The sequence below is a fragment of the Melanerpes formicivorus genome, unplaced genomic scaffold (genome assembly GCF_026170545.1).
Source record: "Melanerpes formicivorus ecotype bairdi unplaced genomic scaffold, bMelFor1.0.p_v2 SCAF_69, whole genome shotgun sequence".
In the NCBI taxonomy this organism is placed as follows: domain Eukaryota; kingdom Metazoa; phylum Chordata; class Aves; order Piciformes; family Picidae; genus Melanerpes; species Melanerpes formicivorus.
The window spans coordinates 1,851,859-1,865,026 of NW_027142421.1; the positions used below are offsets into that span (position 1 = coordinate 1,851,859).

Below are 13,168 nucleotides of genomic sequence, written 5' to 3' on the forward strand. Positions count from 1 at the left end.
TCACTTGCACCAGAGGAAAAAAAAATCATCTATTTTTAGATTATTTTAATTGTAACAGAACTGAGAGCTGTCCATCATTCTTTGTTTTTCCTGAGTATCCAGAGGCATGAAGAACTAAAGCTTAATAACCATTTTTATCCGGATAAATGGAGGAAAATAATGTAGGAAAAGGTACAAACAGTGAAGTTTCATCTGTCATTGCTAGTGGACCAAGACCAAATGTTTACAGGGACAGGAACCACACAGTGTCCTAGTGCTTATTCTAGCACCTCAGACACAAGAAATAAAATCAATAAATAAATCTGCCACTAATAATGGTAACAAAAAGAACCTCCAAAACATGATCTCATTCAATGTGCTTATTCTCCTTTGTATTGTTTTCAGGGGGAAACTGAACTTAAAATGGATAAGGATCCCTGTAAGAAATCGGTTTTCAAGATAAGGAATTGTAATGACTTATCTCAAAAAGCATTTGTTTAAAATCCAATAAAGGACAAACAGCCCTGCTGCTCCACTAAATAGAGAAGGGCACAATTTGCATAGTTATGACACTGCTGATGAAAAAAAGAGCAAGATCACGTCTTTGAGTGCTTTTAACGATGTGTGAAGTAGCAGTCCCTCAGATCCATTGAGTTTCTGTAGTGAGGGACATGAGCTGTGGAATCAACAGCTGCTTGATGCAGTGCCTTCCATGTTTTAGCACTCCTACAATGCTACATCTCAAAGCAGCATCCTTAAACACAATCATTTCCATTTTCTCATTCAGAACCTAATATTTTATTCTTGGGCACTATAAATGAATAAGCACAAATCTCAGGAGATGTGATGAGTAGTGTGGGAGAGAGGAAAAACAACACAATTAGTGATCTGTCCTGATAGAAGAGAGATGCCTCTACCAGGAGTGAAACAGAATCCAAATCGGCCTCCGGGGAAGAAATTCTGTGTTGTTACTGATCATCATTCCTTCATGGCCTGAGTCAAAACCCATTTTTTTTCCAAGGTTAGCTCTCTGGAAGTCAAACCTCTCCAAAGTCATATGATAATAAACTCATCCAAGACTTCTGTATGACGTTGTCTTATGAGTGCTTTTCCCAAAATAAAATGAAACAGAGATTAAGTGTCCTTTACCCTCCCACTGAACACATACCCTGTGTACAATCAAACCATGATGTACACAACACTAAACATATGAACCAAAGGAAAGAAAAAACAGAAACCCAACTTTTAAGCTGGGCTTTAACCTTCTGTGGCCCTGTACACACACTGTGAATAACCTGGGGTGCACTGTCATTTTAAATATAACTGTGAAACTACTGACCTTACTATATCGTAAGTGAAAACTGATTGACTCCTCCAAAACTACACTCATTCAGGACTTCCATGGCCCTTGGGAATGTTTAGACATCTGTTTAGCTCTTCCACTGCAGAGAATGTTGGTGAGATGTTCCTACAGACACCTTGATCTTCTGAGGAAGAAGCTCTACAGCCATCACATTCAGGAAGCATTAGAAATTGTTTAGCTGGAAGCACTCACTCAACCGGCTGTTGAGTGGCTTGGAATACATCTATTGTGATTAACTGTTTATGATCTAATTCCACCAAGAAGTACACTAAGAACAAAAGTTCAAGAGTCCCAGCCTGATGTAAACATTGTTACTTTTACTTTCTTTCTGTCTCTTTGTTCTTAGAAAGCACTGGTAATCAAAGATCAAATTTGGTCCTTATCTGTGACCCAAACAAGCCAGAAAAAGTGTGCCAGCCTTGAAAACACCAAGGGCCAGTTAAAAGATGTAGTATAGAGTTACTGTGTGGCAAAAAGTCTACACAGAAAATATCTCTTTCCTTTAATAAAAAGCTGCTCATAAATCTACCTAATATTAGAAAGATTATAGTCCAGTACAATCTATACTTACAGTCACAAAACAGTAGCAATTTACTCCACTCTGGTGAGACCCCACCTTGAGTACTGTGTCCAATTCTGGAGCCCCTATTACATAAAGATATGGATGTGCTGGAATGTGTCCAAAGAAGGGCCACATGGATGATCAAAGGGCTGGAACACCTCTCCTGTGGAGACAGACTGAGAGAGTTTGGGCTATTCTGGAGAAGAGAAGGCTTCGAGGAGACCTTACTGTGGTCTTCCAGTACCTGAAGGGGCCTACAAGAAAGCTGGTGAGTGATTTTTTAGGATGTTGGGTAGTGATAGAACTAGGGGGAATGGAGCAAAAGTAGAAGTGGATAGATTCAGATTGGATGTTACAAGTTCTTCCCCATGAGGGTGGTGAGACACTGGAACAGGTTGCCCAGGGAGGTGGTAGGAGCCTCATCCCTGGTAGTTTTCAAAGCCAGGCTGGATGGGACTCTGAGCAACCTGATCTAGTGTAAGGTGTCCTTGCCCATGGCAGGGGGGTTGGAACTGGATGATCCTTGAGGTCCCTTCCAACCCTGACAATTCTATGATTCAAACCATGAGATTAATTCCAAGAATTGTTATGAGAACTTTTACAATCTGTTATTCTCTGGTCATACTCCTCTCCCTACATTTTCTAGATCAGCAGACTACTCAACAAAGCAGTTCGCTAGACCTGACTTTGGGATACAGACCTTTGGTCTCCACTGAAGACTTTGCAGCTATCTAAAGCATACACTGTTGGTGACTTCAGATTTCATCCAGAGATGGTGTTTCTGTTGTATTTGTTCATGTAAGCTACAAAAGTAGGCTCTGAGCACCTGCAGAGCTCAGGTCCTTTTGCTGGTATTTGATAACTGAGGCTGAAACCTGCCTTGGTCCCAACAAAACCAGCCACAAGAGCTCCCAGAGTTTATTGCTATGCCACACTTCCCATTTTTTCTCTCCACAGTAAGACATTACAGACCTGTGATGGAAATCAGGGTACTGAACTGGATGGATCTTCAGCATTGGTACATATAGTCTTACATTCTCATTATTTCTTGGAGACACAATCCTGGGTCTGTTAGATTTAACCTTGCAAGTGACCTAGCTGCTAAAATATGATGGAAGAGTCACACTGTGATAGCACAAGCTGTATTTTATAGGTAGAACTGGGGGAAATCAGGTGCTGAAATCAAAACAACAAACAAGACTGATTTAGTAACTGGCCAAATGATAATGCAGCTATGTTGGGAACTATCCCAAAGTCACTTGGAATTGTTTGTACCCCTCATACATCCACATAGTTACAGCAACAAAAAAAAGTTATCAACATACAGACAATCTTGCAGTGAAAAACTGCATTTTATGGAAAGACTTCTGAATATCCACCAAATGGAAAGACTTCTGAATATCCACCAAATACAACATTCAGTATATCATGGTGTCAGGGAATTATTTTGGTGGTAAGATACATTCCTTCATCACTCTCAGGAATGCTTGTCAGTGGCTCCCCAACACATGTATTTACAAAGTGCACACCTAATGTTTTTCTGTGCTAAATACATCAAAACACACTTCCCATAATTCACCTTAAACTGTGGTATCTTAAAAGTAAAGCAATTTTTTTCTATTATTCCCTAAACCAAGTGAATTTCCCTTAATGAATGCTTTATGTGAAGTAGAGATTTAGAGATGTTTAAACATCTTTGCAGAGTGAAAATGACAGAGCTACTTTAAAAAACCCCAAACAAACACAAAAATAAACCAGGAAAAGGTGTCTCTCCTCCCTTCACTGTCCATCCAAGACACTTCAAGACCCCTGTGGTTTGATTTTTCAGATGTTACAATGACAATCAGCAGAGACTGAACATTAAGGCTGAATTTAATAATTTACTTAAAAGCCATGAAACTTCAGAGACCGTGAGGGCAGAGTTGTTGGGAAGGCAGAGCTACAAATGTGGTTAGGCCACTAAAATCACACATCTTATCTTTTTCCACTAAAAAAAAAACCCAACCTGAAACAAACAAACCATCAGATACAACATGGCCAAGAAGGAAGATCTGATCAGAGCTGCACTAGTTTATTTTGTGCGGTGTGATTTCACTACAGAATCACAACAGAACTGTCACAAGAGTCACTTGTTTTGGTAATCAATAAAACAAACAAATATCAAAGGTATCTAGCAAATAGTTCCTTTATTTTGCATTCTGTGCTTGCAAAGAGGATGCAAAATAATTTAAAAATGCAAATCCCTGGCTAAAATATGGGGTTTACCTATATCCATTCTGTATTTTCCTACATATTCATAGCATCCTTGACAAAGATCTGCAGCAGGTCACCATTAGGGGACATATGTAAATCTTCTGAGGATGTTTATAAAGCCAGTAAATATTCTTGCCTTTATAGAGCACTGAACTGGTAACATGCCAGCTTTCTTTTCCTCTAAGTAATATGGAGAGAAGTTCAAAGAAGTTATTACAAAGAACATAAAATTCTTGTGTGTAAATATTAAAAGCCCATCAAAAATTAGTGATATAACAGCTCTTAGGTACCATGGCTGAGGAGAATACATTTGATAAGGAAAATACAGAACCTCAGTATTTAAGATACTTTCTGGATTAACAATGTATTGCCAGAGAAAGCACATGGTATATTTAATATGAAAATTATTATGTTTTCCTCAAAGATACATAAAATATCCAGCAACCCTGTGTTCATCGACAAATAAGCTTATTGGCATCCAAAACCTCAAAGGAACAGAAGTAGCTAGTAAGGAGAGACTTGTGCGCCCCTTTTCACCTTGCAAACACAGGCTGTGGAGCTCATGCTTCCAACAGATGCTTCCAAAAGAAGAAACAAAGCTGCACCTACTGAGAAGTCAGAGGAACACAGAACACTGACACTCTTCCAACTACACCAAACTCCTTGAGGCACAAGAGGCTGTGGTGTATCTCATTAAGTCCCTTGTGTCCAATAATTTATCCTCATTCTAGATGCATTCGATGCCAGCGTAGTGGGAGCAACCTTCTGTGATAGTACAGACCTGTGAATTGGAAGTAATTATTTCATAACTCCAAACATGAGTAGCACCATATTAGCCAATCTCTGACTGACCAAGAAGCACAAGAAATTAAGCAGTCTGCTCTGAAAGGGAGAGACTATGAAGATAAGAATTATCAGAGACTCACATGCTCTGTGGATGGGGCATCTTTTCCACTTCCTCTCCCTTCCATCCCTTTTTTTTTCCTGACAGACATGGGCAACCCAAAGCACAATACACAGAAAAAAAATTATCTCTTTTCTTAATATACCTCTGACATATAGACAGGATCCTAGCATGCTGGAGGTTGGAAGGGTCCTCTGGAGACCACCCAGTCAAACACCTCTACTAAAGCAGGGTCACCCAGAGCAGGTTGCTCAGGATCAAAATGTTCAGGGGAGGATGGAATCTCTTCAGAGAAGGACTCTCCACAACATCTCTGGGGACCCTGGTCCAGGGCTTCAGCACCCTCACAGCAAAGAATTTTTTCCTCATATTCAGATGGAACCTCCTGGGTTCCAGTTTGTGCCTACTGACTCTTGTCCTGGGCTGGGCACTACTGAAAAGAGTGTGGCACCATCTTCTTGCCCCCTGCCCTTTACATGTATGTACAAAAGAGTTTTGTTCCTAAACACTGCTAAACCATCTCCTTATCTGTGCACTCTTTGAGATCCTAGAGAGGACTCAAGCTGAATTTCACTCTGTTGGCCCTGAGTGTTTGAACTCTGGGAGCATCATGAGAGCCTTCCCACACTAGCAGCACCCACCAACAAGGGCAGGGAGGAGCCCCATGGGCTCAGGCATTTCCTCTGCTTCAACAACCAAAACCGGCCCAACAGATCTCCTCAATTCTGTCTAGAGCTCTGGTAGAGGAGAACTCAAGACTGGTGAAAAGCAGCATGGCAAGAGACATGGACATAAGTCAAGCTTCTTGCACTAAACATGCTGGCTGCATTCCTGCAGTGCTCTTGCCTTCACACTCTGGTTTCAAGAAGTGAAACATTCAGAGGGGGATGAAGAGCTAATCCCCAACTCTATTTTAAGCCAGATGTACAGTTCCTAAGGGGTGGAAGCAACACAAGCAGGTCTGATGTAAATGCTGAGACTCATTCAGTTGGCTAGGGCTAGCCAAGCAAGTCTGTCTTTTACCGCTCTGAAACAAGCAATAACAGCTGTGCCTCTTGTCACAGTGAAATGGGAAAGAGATCAACGACTCTAAGACACCCCCCCCCTTATGAACAAGTGTCACCGATGCTTAACCATCAACTCAGGAATCACATCAGAAGCACGTCAGAAACAAGCAGAAGACAGATCTCAAGGTAGTTGAGATGTCCTGCAAGAGAGGCTGGATAAAAATGACCCAGTTCAATGGTGGTAAAATGCCCAAACAGGCAATTCTAATTAGTTGTTAATAGCAATTTTTCATCAAATAGCAGTAAGAAATCACAATAGACACCAAGCTGTGCACTGCAGAGAATGGATTTACCCTGTTGGTTAACTTAGGGAAATCAAATGTCTAAACTTTCCAGTAAAGGCACAAAAAATGTGATGATCACTGCCGCATCACCAGGGCCGTGAGACAAGCTCTGGGTTTGAGTGTGTAATTCCTGTGCAGTATCAAATTCTCTGCTAAATGACAGCATTTCTCCTTCAGTTTTCTATACTCTGTCATTTAAACAACTAGCACAGGAGCTAAGGAGCAGCCCACAGGATCACTTGTTTTTGACTTGTGGCCACTGCTGTACACACAAAGCTGAAATTTTCACAGAATACGTGTCTCTGGGTCTTGCTTATTAGGTGATTAAACTTGACATATAGCCCAGTGCAAGGCCACAGAGCTTCAGCCAGTTGCTCCTGAAATTCGTTTCAGTTTGTAATTTCACTGTGTCTGTATAATTTAATGTCAAAGGCTTTAGTTCTAAAAATAAAACAAAAAATACTGAATCATCATTGGAGCTGAAGTATCATCTTGAGAATACTGGACATGGGGTTGAAAAAAAATCATAGAGTGGTTTGGGCTGGAAGGGACCTTCAAGGTCACCTAGTTCCAACCCCAAGCCATGGTCAGGGACACCTCCTACTAGGCCAGGTTGCTCAAGGCCTCAACCATCCTGGCTCTGAACACTTACCGGATTAGAGCCTCCACAACTTCTCAGGACAACCTGTTCCAATGCCTCACCACACTCATGGGGAAGAATTATGCCTAACATAGGTTAAGCTTCTTTCAGTTTGAAGCTACACATAGGTATTTTGCAAGACACTTCCAAAAGTAAAAAAAAAAAAAAGGACACTTTCCATTCTACAAAATATTTTAAAATGCAAAAGTATGGACTACAGGACTTTAAATAAATTAACCTGTAATAGTTTAATGGAAGACAATTAAGTCACCTTAAAACTCAAGGTGACTATTCAACTGGAACAGGCTCCCCAGGGAGGTGCGGTTGAATCCCTATCCCTGGAGGAGCTTAAAAGAGACAAAGACGTGGTGCTGAGAGACATGGTTCAGCACCAGACTTGCTAGAGTTAGGTAAGGGTTTGACTCAATGATCTTAAAGTTCCAACCAAAACATTTCCACGATTCTATAATTCCATGAAATACAGAGTGAAGGAAAAACATGGATGCACAAGGTACACTGTCAAAGTTCACAGAACTGTTTTGCTTCTTGGTGAAAAACAACAACTCTTAAAGGGAAGATGGAAATCCCTGGTTGCTTCATTAGATGCAAGATCCAACAGAGAACTTCAACATATTTTAGTACAACAAAAAAAAAGTTACTAAATTTTATAAGAAAGTCTTTTCCAAACTCAGCACAGCTTTAGCTTTTGCCTACCAACCACCATGTGGTACCTCTGATTTGCTGGCTCACACACATTTGTCTCAGGCAGTACTTTCATGGGACCACTTCCACATGTCATTAGACTGGTCATACCAATCACCATTCATGATTACTTCTATCTCAGACATCACTGCAAGGGTCTGACGGTGAAAGTTGGGTGATCTGATTGCAGAGAGCAAACAAACATTTGCTTCCAAATTGACCTTCTCAGTGAGGTAGATACTTGTAATTACGCCAGTGAAGACGATGAGCAATGATATTCCAAAGGGTGGAGATCAGTTCATAAGGCACTACTGCAGTGCTTCATGAAGAAAGTAGCCCCACTATTTCTCCAAGCAGCTGTACAAAGGACTTTCCCAAAGCCACAGTAACAGCACCAATGACGAAAGATGAGGCAAAACGTCCATGTCTATTGAAACAAAGCTTGGGGGAACCCCCCCAACACCACCATTTCTCAGGTTTTCCTTTACTGGCTTTCTACATCTGCACCTCCTTGTCAGTCCCCCTCACTAACACGTCATCACTCGAAGAATCACATTTGCCAAAAGAAAACCAATGTTATTTGCCTCACACATAGAGGTTGGCACCATTACTGCTTGTTTCACATTCCATCTTAAAAACAAGAATGTCATCAAGGCTTTTCAACAAAAGTTTCATATTTTCTTCAGATCTCCTCCAAAAAAGCAGGTAGTCTTTACCACAACCTCAAAAACGCACAAATGGCATAGAGGATCTACGCTTCAGCACAACAGCGTCATCCTTACAGCTCCTCAGTGGATATCAAGGTTTTGATCATTAAAGTCCAGATCCCTGGCATACAGTTCAGCTGGCTCTCTTCAGAGGTGATACCCAGAGTGAAAGTAGCAGTCATCCCACAGACAACAGCTGAATCCATAAAGAGTCCGTCTGCTTTGGGAAACCAAAAGGAACTTACCTTCAATTTTACTGTTTCTAAGAGGACCTCCCATTTCTATTTTGGAAGAACCATAACACAAACCAGTTCTCATTGGTACTGTCTAACAATTACAAGTAGATTGCACACTTTTTTTGATCAAGAGTGAGAAGGAAAAACTGAGGTAAAACAATGGCACTTACTAGATTTCACACGGGATTTCAACCATCATATTCAAAGAGTATCATATGCCACGAGTTGCAAATAAAGTATTCATGAACATGAAGCAAACCCCAAGCTCATAGAAGGCTTTCAATTACCTAATATTCAACATTTCAGGCCAAGAGTTATGCACTTGCCAAAGTAGCGCTCATTACACTTAAATTGTTTATGATTTTATGGTATTTTAGGCATGACTCTAAAGTTCATTCCAAGACAAAACTCATCAAAACTGAATAGCAATTTAGAAAAAGAATTGCAAACAAAGCAGAGTGACCACATCTGAGTCCAAGAGCAGTAACAACTTCAGCACCTCAAACAAACTTAAGACAATTAAAACAGTTTATCACTTCAGGTGTTTTGTGGAAGAAGCTTCCACCCAACGGACATCACAAGCTGCCCGCCCAGCGAGGACAGCCACGCTCAACAGATCACTGCGCCTTTCACACAAGTCAAGGCTTCCAGCACTCTCTATGACAACCAAAAGTAGTAAGAAGCAATGGCCACTCTTAACCTCAGTCAACTCTCCAGCAAACATTCTTTCTGGTGGTTTTCGTGTCTATCAAAACCAACACCCCATCATTCATCTTTGATCAAACAGAGTGATGCACAAAGAGCAAGGATCGGCCATAGCCCAGGCTCTGGGGCAAACTCCACAAACCCAACACAACTCTTCCCAAAGTCAAGGCAAGTTTTCGGCAATCCTTGCACACGCAGGTCATTCCCTAAATTTCTATCCTGCTTGTAGGGATGATCCCTTCAAGATTGGCTTAAGCCACGTTATGAGGATAGGGAAATTTGCCAAAGCAGCCAACCATAATTTTTCTCTCTTGGGAATCTTCTGGGCTATCAGTTCAGCACCTCTGATTGGTAGTCACAACTTGCCCACCTTTCCCTGGCTTCCCCAGGTCTGTTCACCCACGGCAGCACAAACGTAACTCCATTAAGGGGAGATACACATGCACCAACAGTAGAGTAAGGCATCTTCTTCTGTCAAGTGTCCTGAAGGCTGCTTGTCTCCCTTTGACCTCAGCCTTTCAGCCCCTGGATACAAGTATATTTTTATAGAGCAGTGCCTGCATGCACATTAACTATGAGATAAAACCATTTTTTTCTTTTAGGTGGCCACTTCTTTACCCAAAAGCCAAGAACGACTCTAAAACAACAACGGCTTTTCACTCCCAGGGATGACTTCTCGTGAAAATGAAAACAAGGAAGTTAAATCCAAGAGAACCATTACGTTTTTCAATTAAGGGCAAGGATGTGAGATCGCCACACATAAGACAGGATATCCAAAGTTAGGCTGTTACCTCGCTCTCTTCTTCACCCCAAAAACCCTTCCTCTCCCATCAGCACCCACGCTGACCACCTCCCGAGCGGCAAGTGAAGGATGGTGTGTCAGAGCCTTAACTTTGAACGTTTTTGGCGTTCCTCACAACCCTAACCGTGTCGTTGGAGCATGAAGAGCCGAGGAGTTTAAATTTTAATATTTTGCATGACGGCGGCTTGCTGCATGGCCAAGGCACAGGATGGTAACCCAGGACTTGGGTACAATACAGGAGGAAAGCCCCTCTGCCCTGCCCCCCCTGCCCGGACACATGCACTAACTCTGCTTTGCACACATTTTTGCACACACACTTCAGCCTGCTCACTCCTGGAGCAAGTGGAGGCTGTCAGCGCTGCTCCCCACCATTCGGCACCCCCCCACCCCCACCCCCCCCACTTCTCCTTCTGGAGTCAAAGTGTGGTGTGAACGGGGTGGGGGGGGAGGGGGGGAAGCGCAGGCCACGGGTAACACTTTGCCGTCTCCTCCTTTCAGTCACATTTCCGTCCTCCTCCAGCAAAACTGGGGAGGGAAGGGGGGGCGGGGGCCAGGCTGGGCGGCGGGGGGCGGACACACAGACACACAGGCAGGCGCTGGGCCCAGCGGGCAGGGGCAGCCGCAGCAAGTGTGGGTGACAAGCCCGCCGGCTCTCCCGAGAGCAACAAAAAGGCGGGTGGGGTGGGGTGGGGTGGCCGACGGGGCCGGGGGGCAGGGCCGGCGCTCGGGGGGCTGTTACCTCGTAGAGTTCCTCGGAAGCCATGCTGGGGAGCCTCACTAGGTAGAGTTGGGTGCTGGTTTGGAAAGACTTTGTTTCAGTTGGTGTCCGTGTGGCCTCCTCCTCCTCCTCTTCTCCCTCCTCCTCGTCTTCTTCTTCGTCTTCGTCGTCGTCTTCTTCTTCTTCTTCTTCTCCCCTTCCCTCTCCCTCCCCCTCCTCCCCCTTCTCTTCTCCTTCTCCTCCTCCTCCACCTCTTCTTCTTCCTCCTCCCTGCGCGTCTCTCTCCAGCGCAACTACCAGCTCCGATCGCTAAATGCCACTGAGGTGCTGCTGGTGGCGGCGGCGGGGCTGCGCGCACGGCAGCTGCGCAACTCGCTGGCTCCCCGCTCGCTCCCGCGCCTCTCGCACGCACACAGGCGCGCCCCCGCGCCCACTCACGCTCCCTTAGGGGCGCGCTCACGCTCTGAGGCGCGTTCACACGCTCACACACTCGCGCACGGCGGCGGCAGCCCGGGCCCCGCACCCCCCGCCCCGCCGTGCCCTCGCTCGCTCCCTCCCCAGGAACACTAATCGAGCGCAGAGAGTCGGCGCCGCACGCAACAACCGCTCCCGCCGCCCCCGGCACCATCCTCCTCCTCCTCCCGCCCCAGCCCGCCTTTGATCTCCCATTGTCTGCTCAGCTGAGCCCGGCGGGGACGCGCCTTGGGGAGCGGAGAGGGTGGGCGGCGGAGTTTGGAAAGGCGAGGGTGAAGAAGTGGGGCCGGGGTGTGTGGGGGGGCGGGCATGGACGGGAGGAGACATCGAGGGTTCGCTGAGTCCCTCGCAGTTGTGGAGCCGTAGTCTGAGCCCTGCCGGATCCCAGACCCGCGCCTCCATGGTCCTGGGCAGCTCCCGATCCATTGGCCTTGTCTACCACCATCACATCCTAACACTCAGAATCGTGGTGGAATCATAGAACCGTTTTGGTTGGTGAAGACCTTTAAGATCATCAAATCCAACTGTCAACCCAACACCACCATGCCCACTATACCATGTCTACATGTTTTTTGAATGCCTCTGGGAATGGTGACTGCATTTGCATGCATTTCTCCAGACATGGTTGAATGGTTTTGCCACCAGAGTGTGAAGGACCCATGTCCAAAATGGATCCAGATTCACGTGAGAACCAAGCAGCCCTCAATGCTTGACAACCTGGACAGGCTGGAAAGTTGTGTGGAGAGGAACCTCATGAAGTTCAACAAGGGCAAGTGCACCTTGGATTTGTCCCACCCTTCAGACCTTTTCAAATCAGAAACTGGATTTTGCAGAATTTGCTCTTGAAGGAGTAACTCATCCCATCCACCTTTGTACAATGATGCCTTTAATTCACCAAGTTAATGGTTTACTATATCATGCCTTGCACAATTTCCTCTGAAGCACCCCCAGATGGCTTATGAGTAGAACAGGAGCAAGAGCACCTGGGGAGGAATAACTCCCTGCACTAGTACAGCTGAGGGACTGACCTGCTGGAAAGCAGCTCAGCAGAGAAGGACCTGGGAGTGCTGGTGGACAAGTTCACCATGAGCTCTAATGTGTCCTCATGTCCAAGACTGCAAATGGTCTTCTATTGTGCATTAAGCAGAGTGTAGGCAGCAGGTCAAGAGAGGTTCTTCTCCCCCTCTACTCTGCCCCAGTGAGGCCACATCTACAGTACTGTCTCCAGTTGTGGGCTCCCCAGTCCAAGAGAGACTGGGAACTACAGGAGAAAGTCCAGCAGAGGCTACAAAGAAGCTGAGGATACTGGAGCATCTCTCTGAAGAAGATTGGCTGAGAGACCTGGGGCTGTTTGTTCTGGAGAAGAGCAGATTGAGAGGGGATCTTCTCAATGCTTATCAATAGCTAAAGGTTGGAAGGCAAGAGGATGGGACCAGACTCTTTAATGGTGCCCAGTGACAGGACATGGGGTAACAGGCACAAACTAGAACATGGGAAGTTCTACCTAAACACCAGAAAAACTTCTTGACTTTGGGAGTGACAGAGCACTGATGTGGAGTTTCCTTCTCTGGAGAGATCAAACCCATCTGGACGTTGTGATCTTAGGCAACCTGCTCTGGGCGACCCTCCTATATCAGGGGAATTGGAGTAGCTGATCCCCAGAGGTCCCTTCTGACATCCACCATGCTGAGATTCTGTGACCATTGCCACCAGCACAGATGTGATTTACATCTTCCAAATGACCATGTGCAAAATGGGCAAGGACCCACCGA

General features: G+C 44.9%; 1 protein-coding gene across 2 annotated transcripts in view; it reads right to left on the reverse strand.

The window, feature by feature from the left end:
- Positions 1 to 11,444, reverse strand: part of CDYL (chromodomain Y like) — an 88,186-nt gene extending 76,742 nt beyond the window's left edge. The window contains exon 1 of one of the 2 annotated variants that reach the window (XR_010990423.1): positions 10,944 to 11,444. Coding sequence is in view for 1 of the 2 variants with exons in the window: in XM_068163008.1 (XP_068019109.1) it covers positions 10,944 to 10,967 (24 nt within the window). In the remaining variant the exon portion in view is untranslated. The remainder of the gene's footprint in view (positions 1 to 10,943) is intronic. The other variant, XM_068163008.1, reaches the window with a different exon arrangement.
- Positions 11,445 to 13,168: the final 1,724 nt, after the last annotated feature.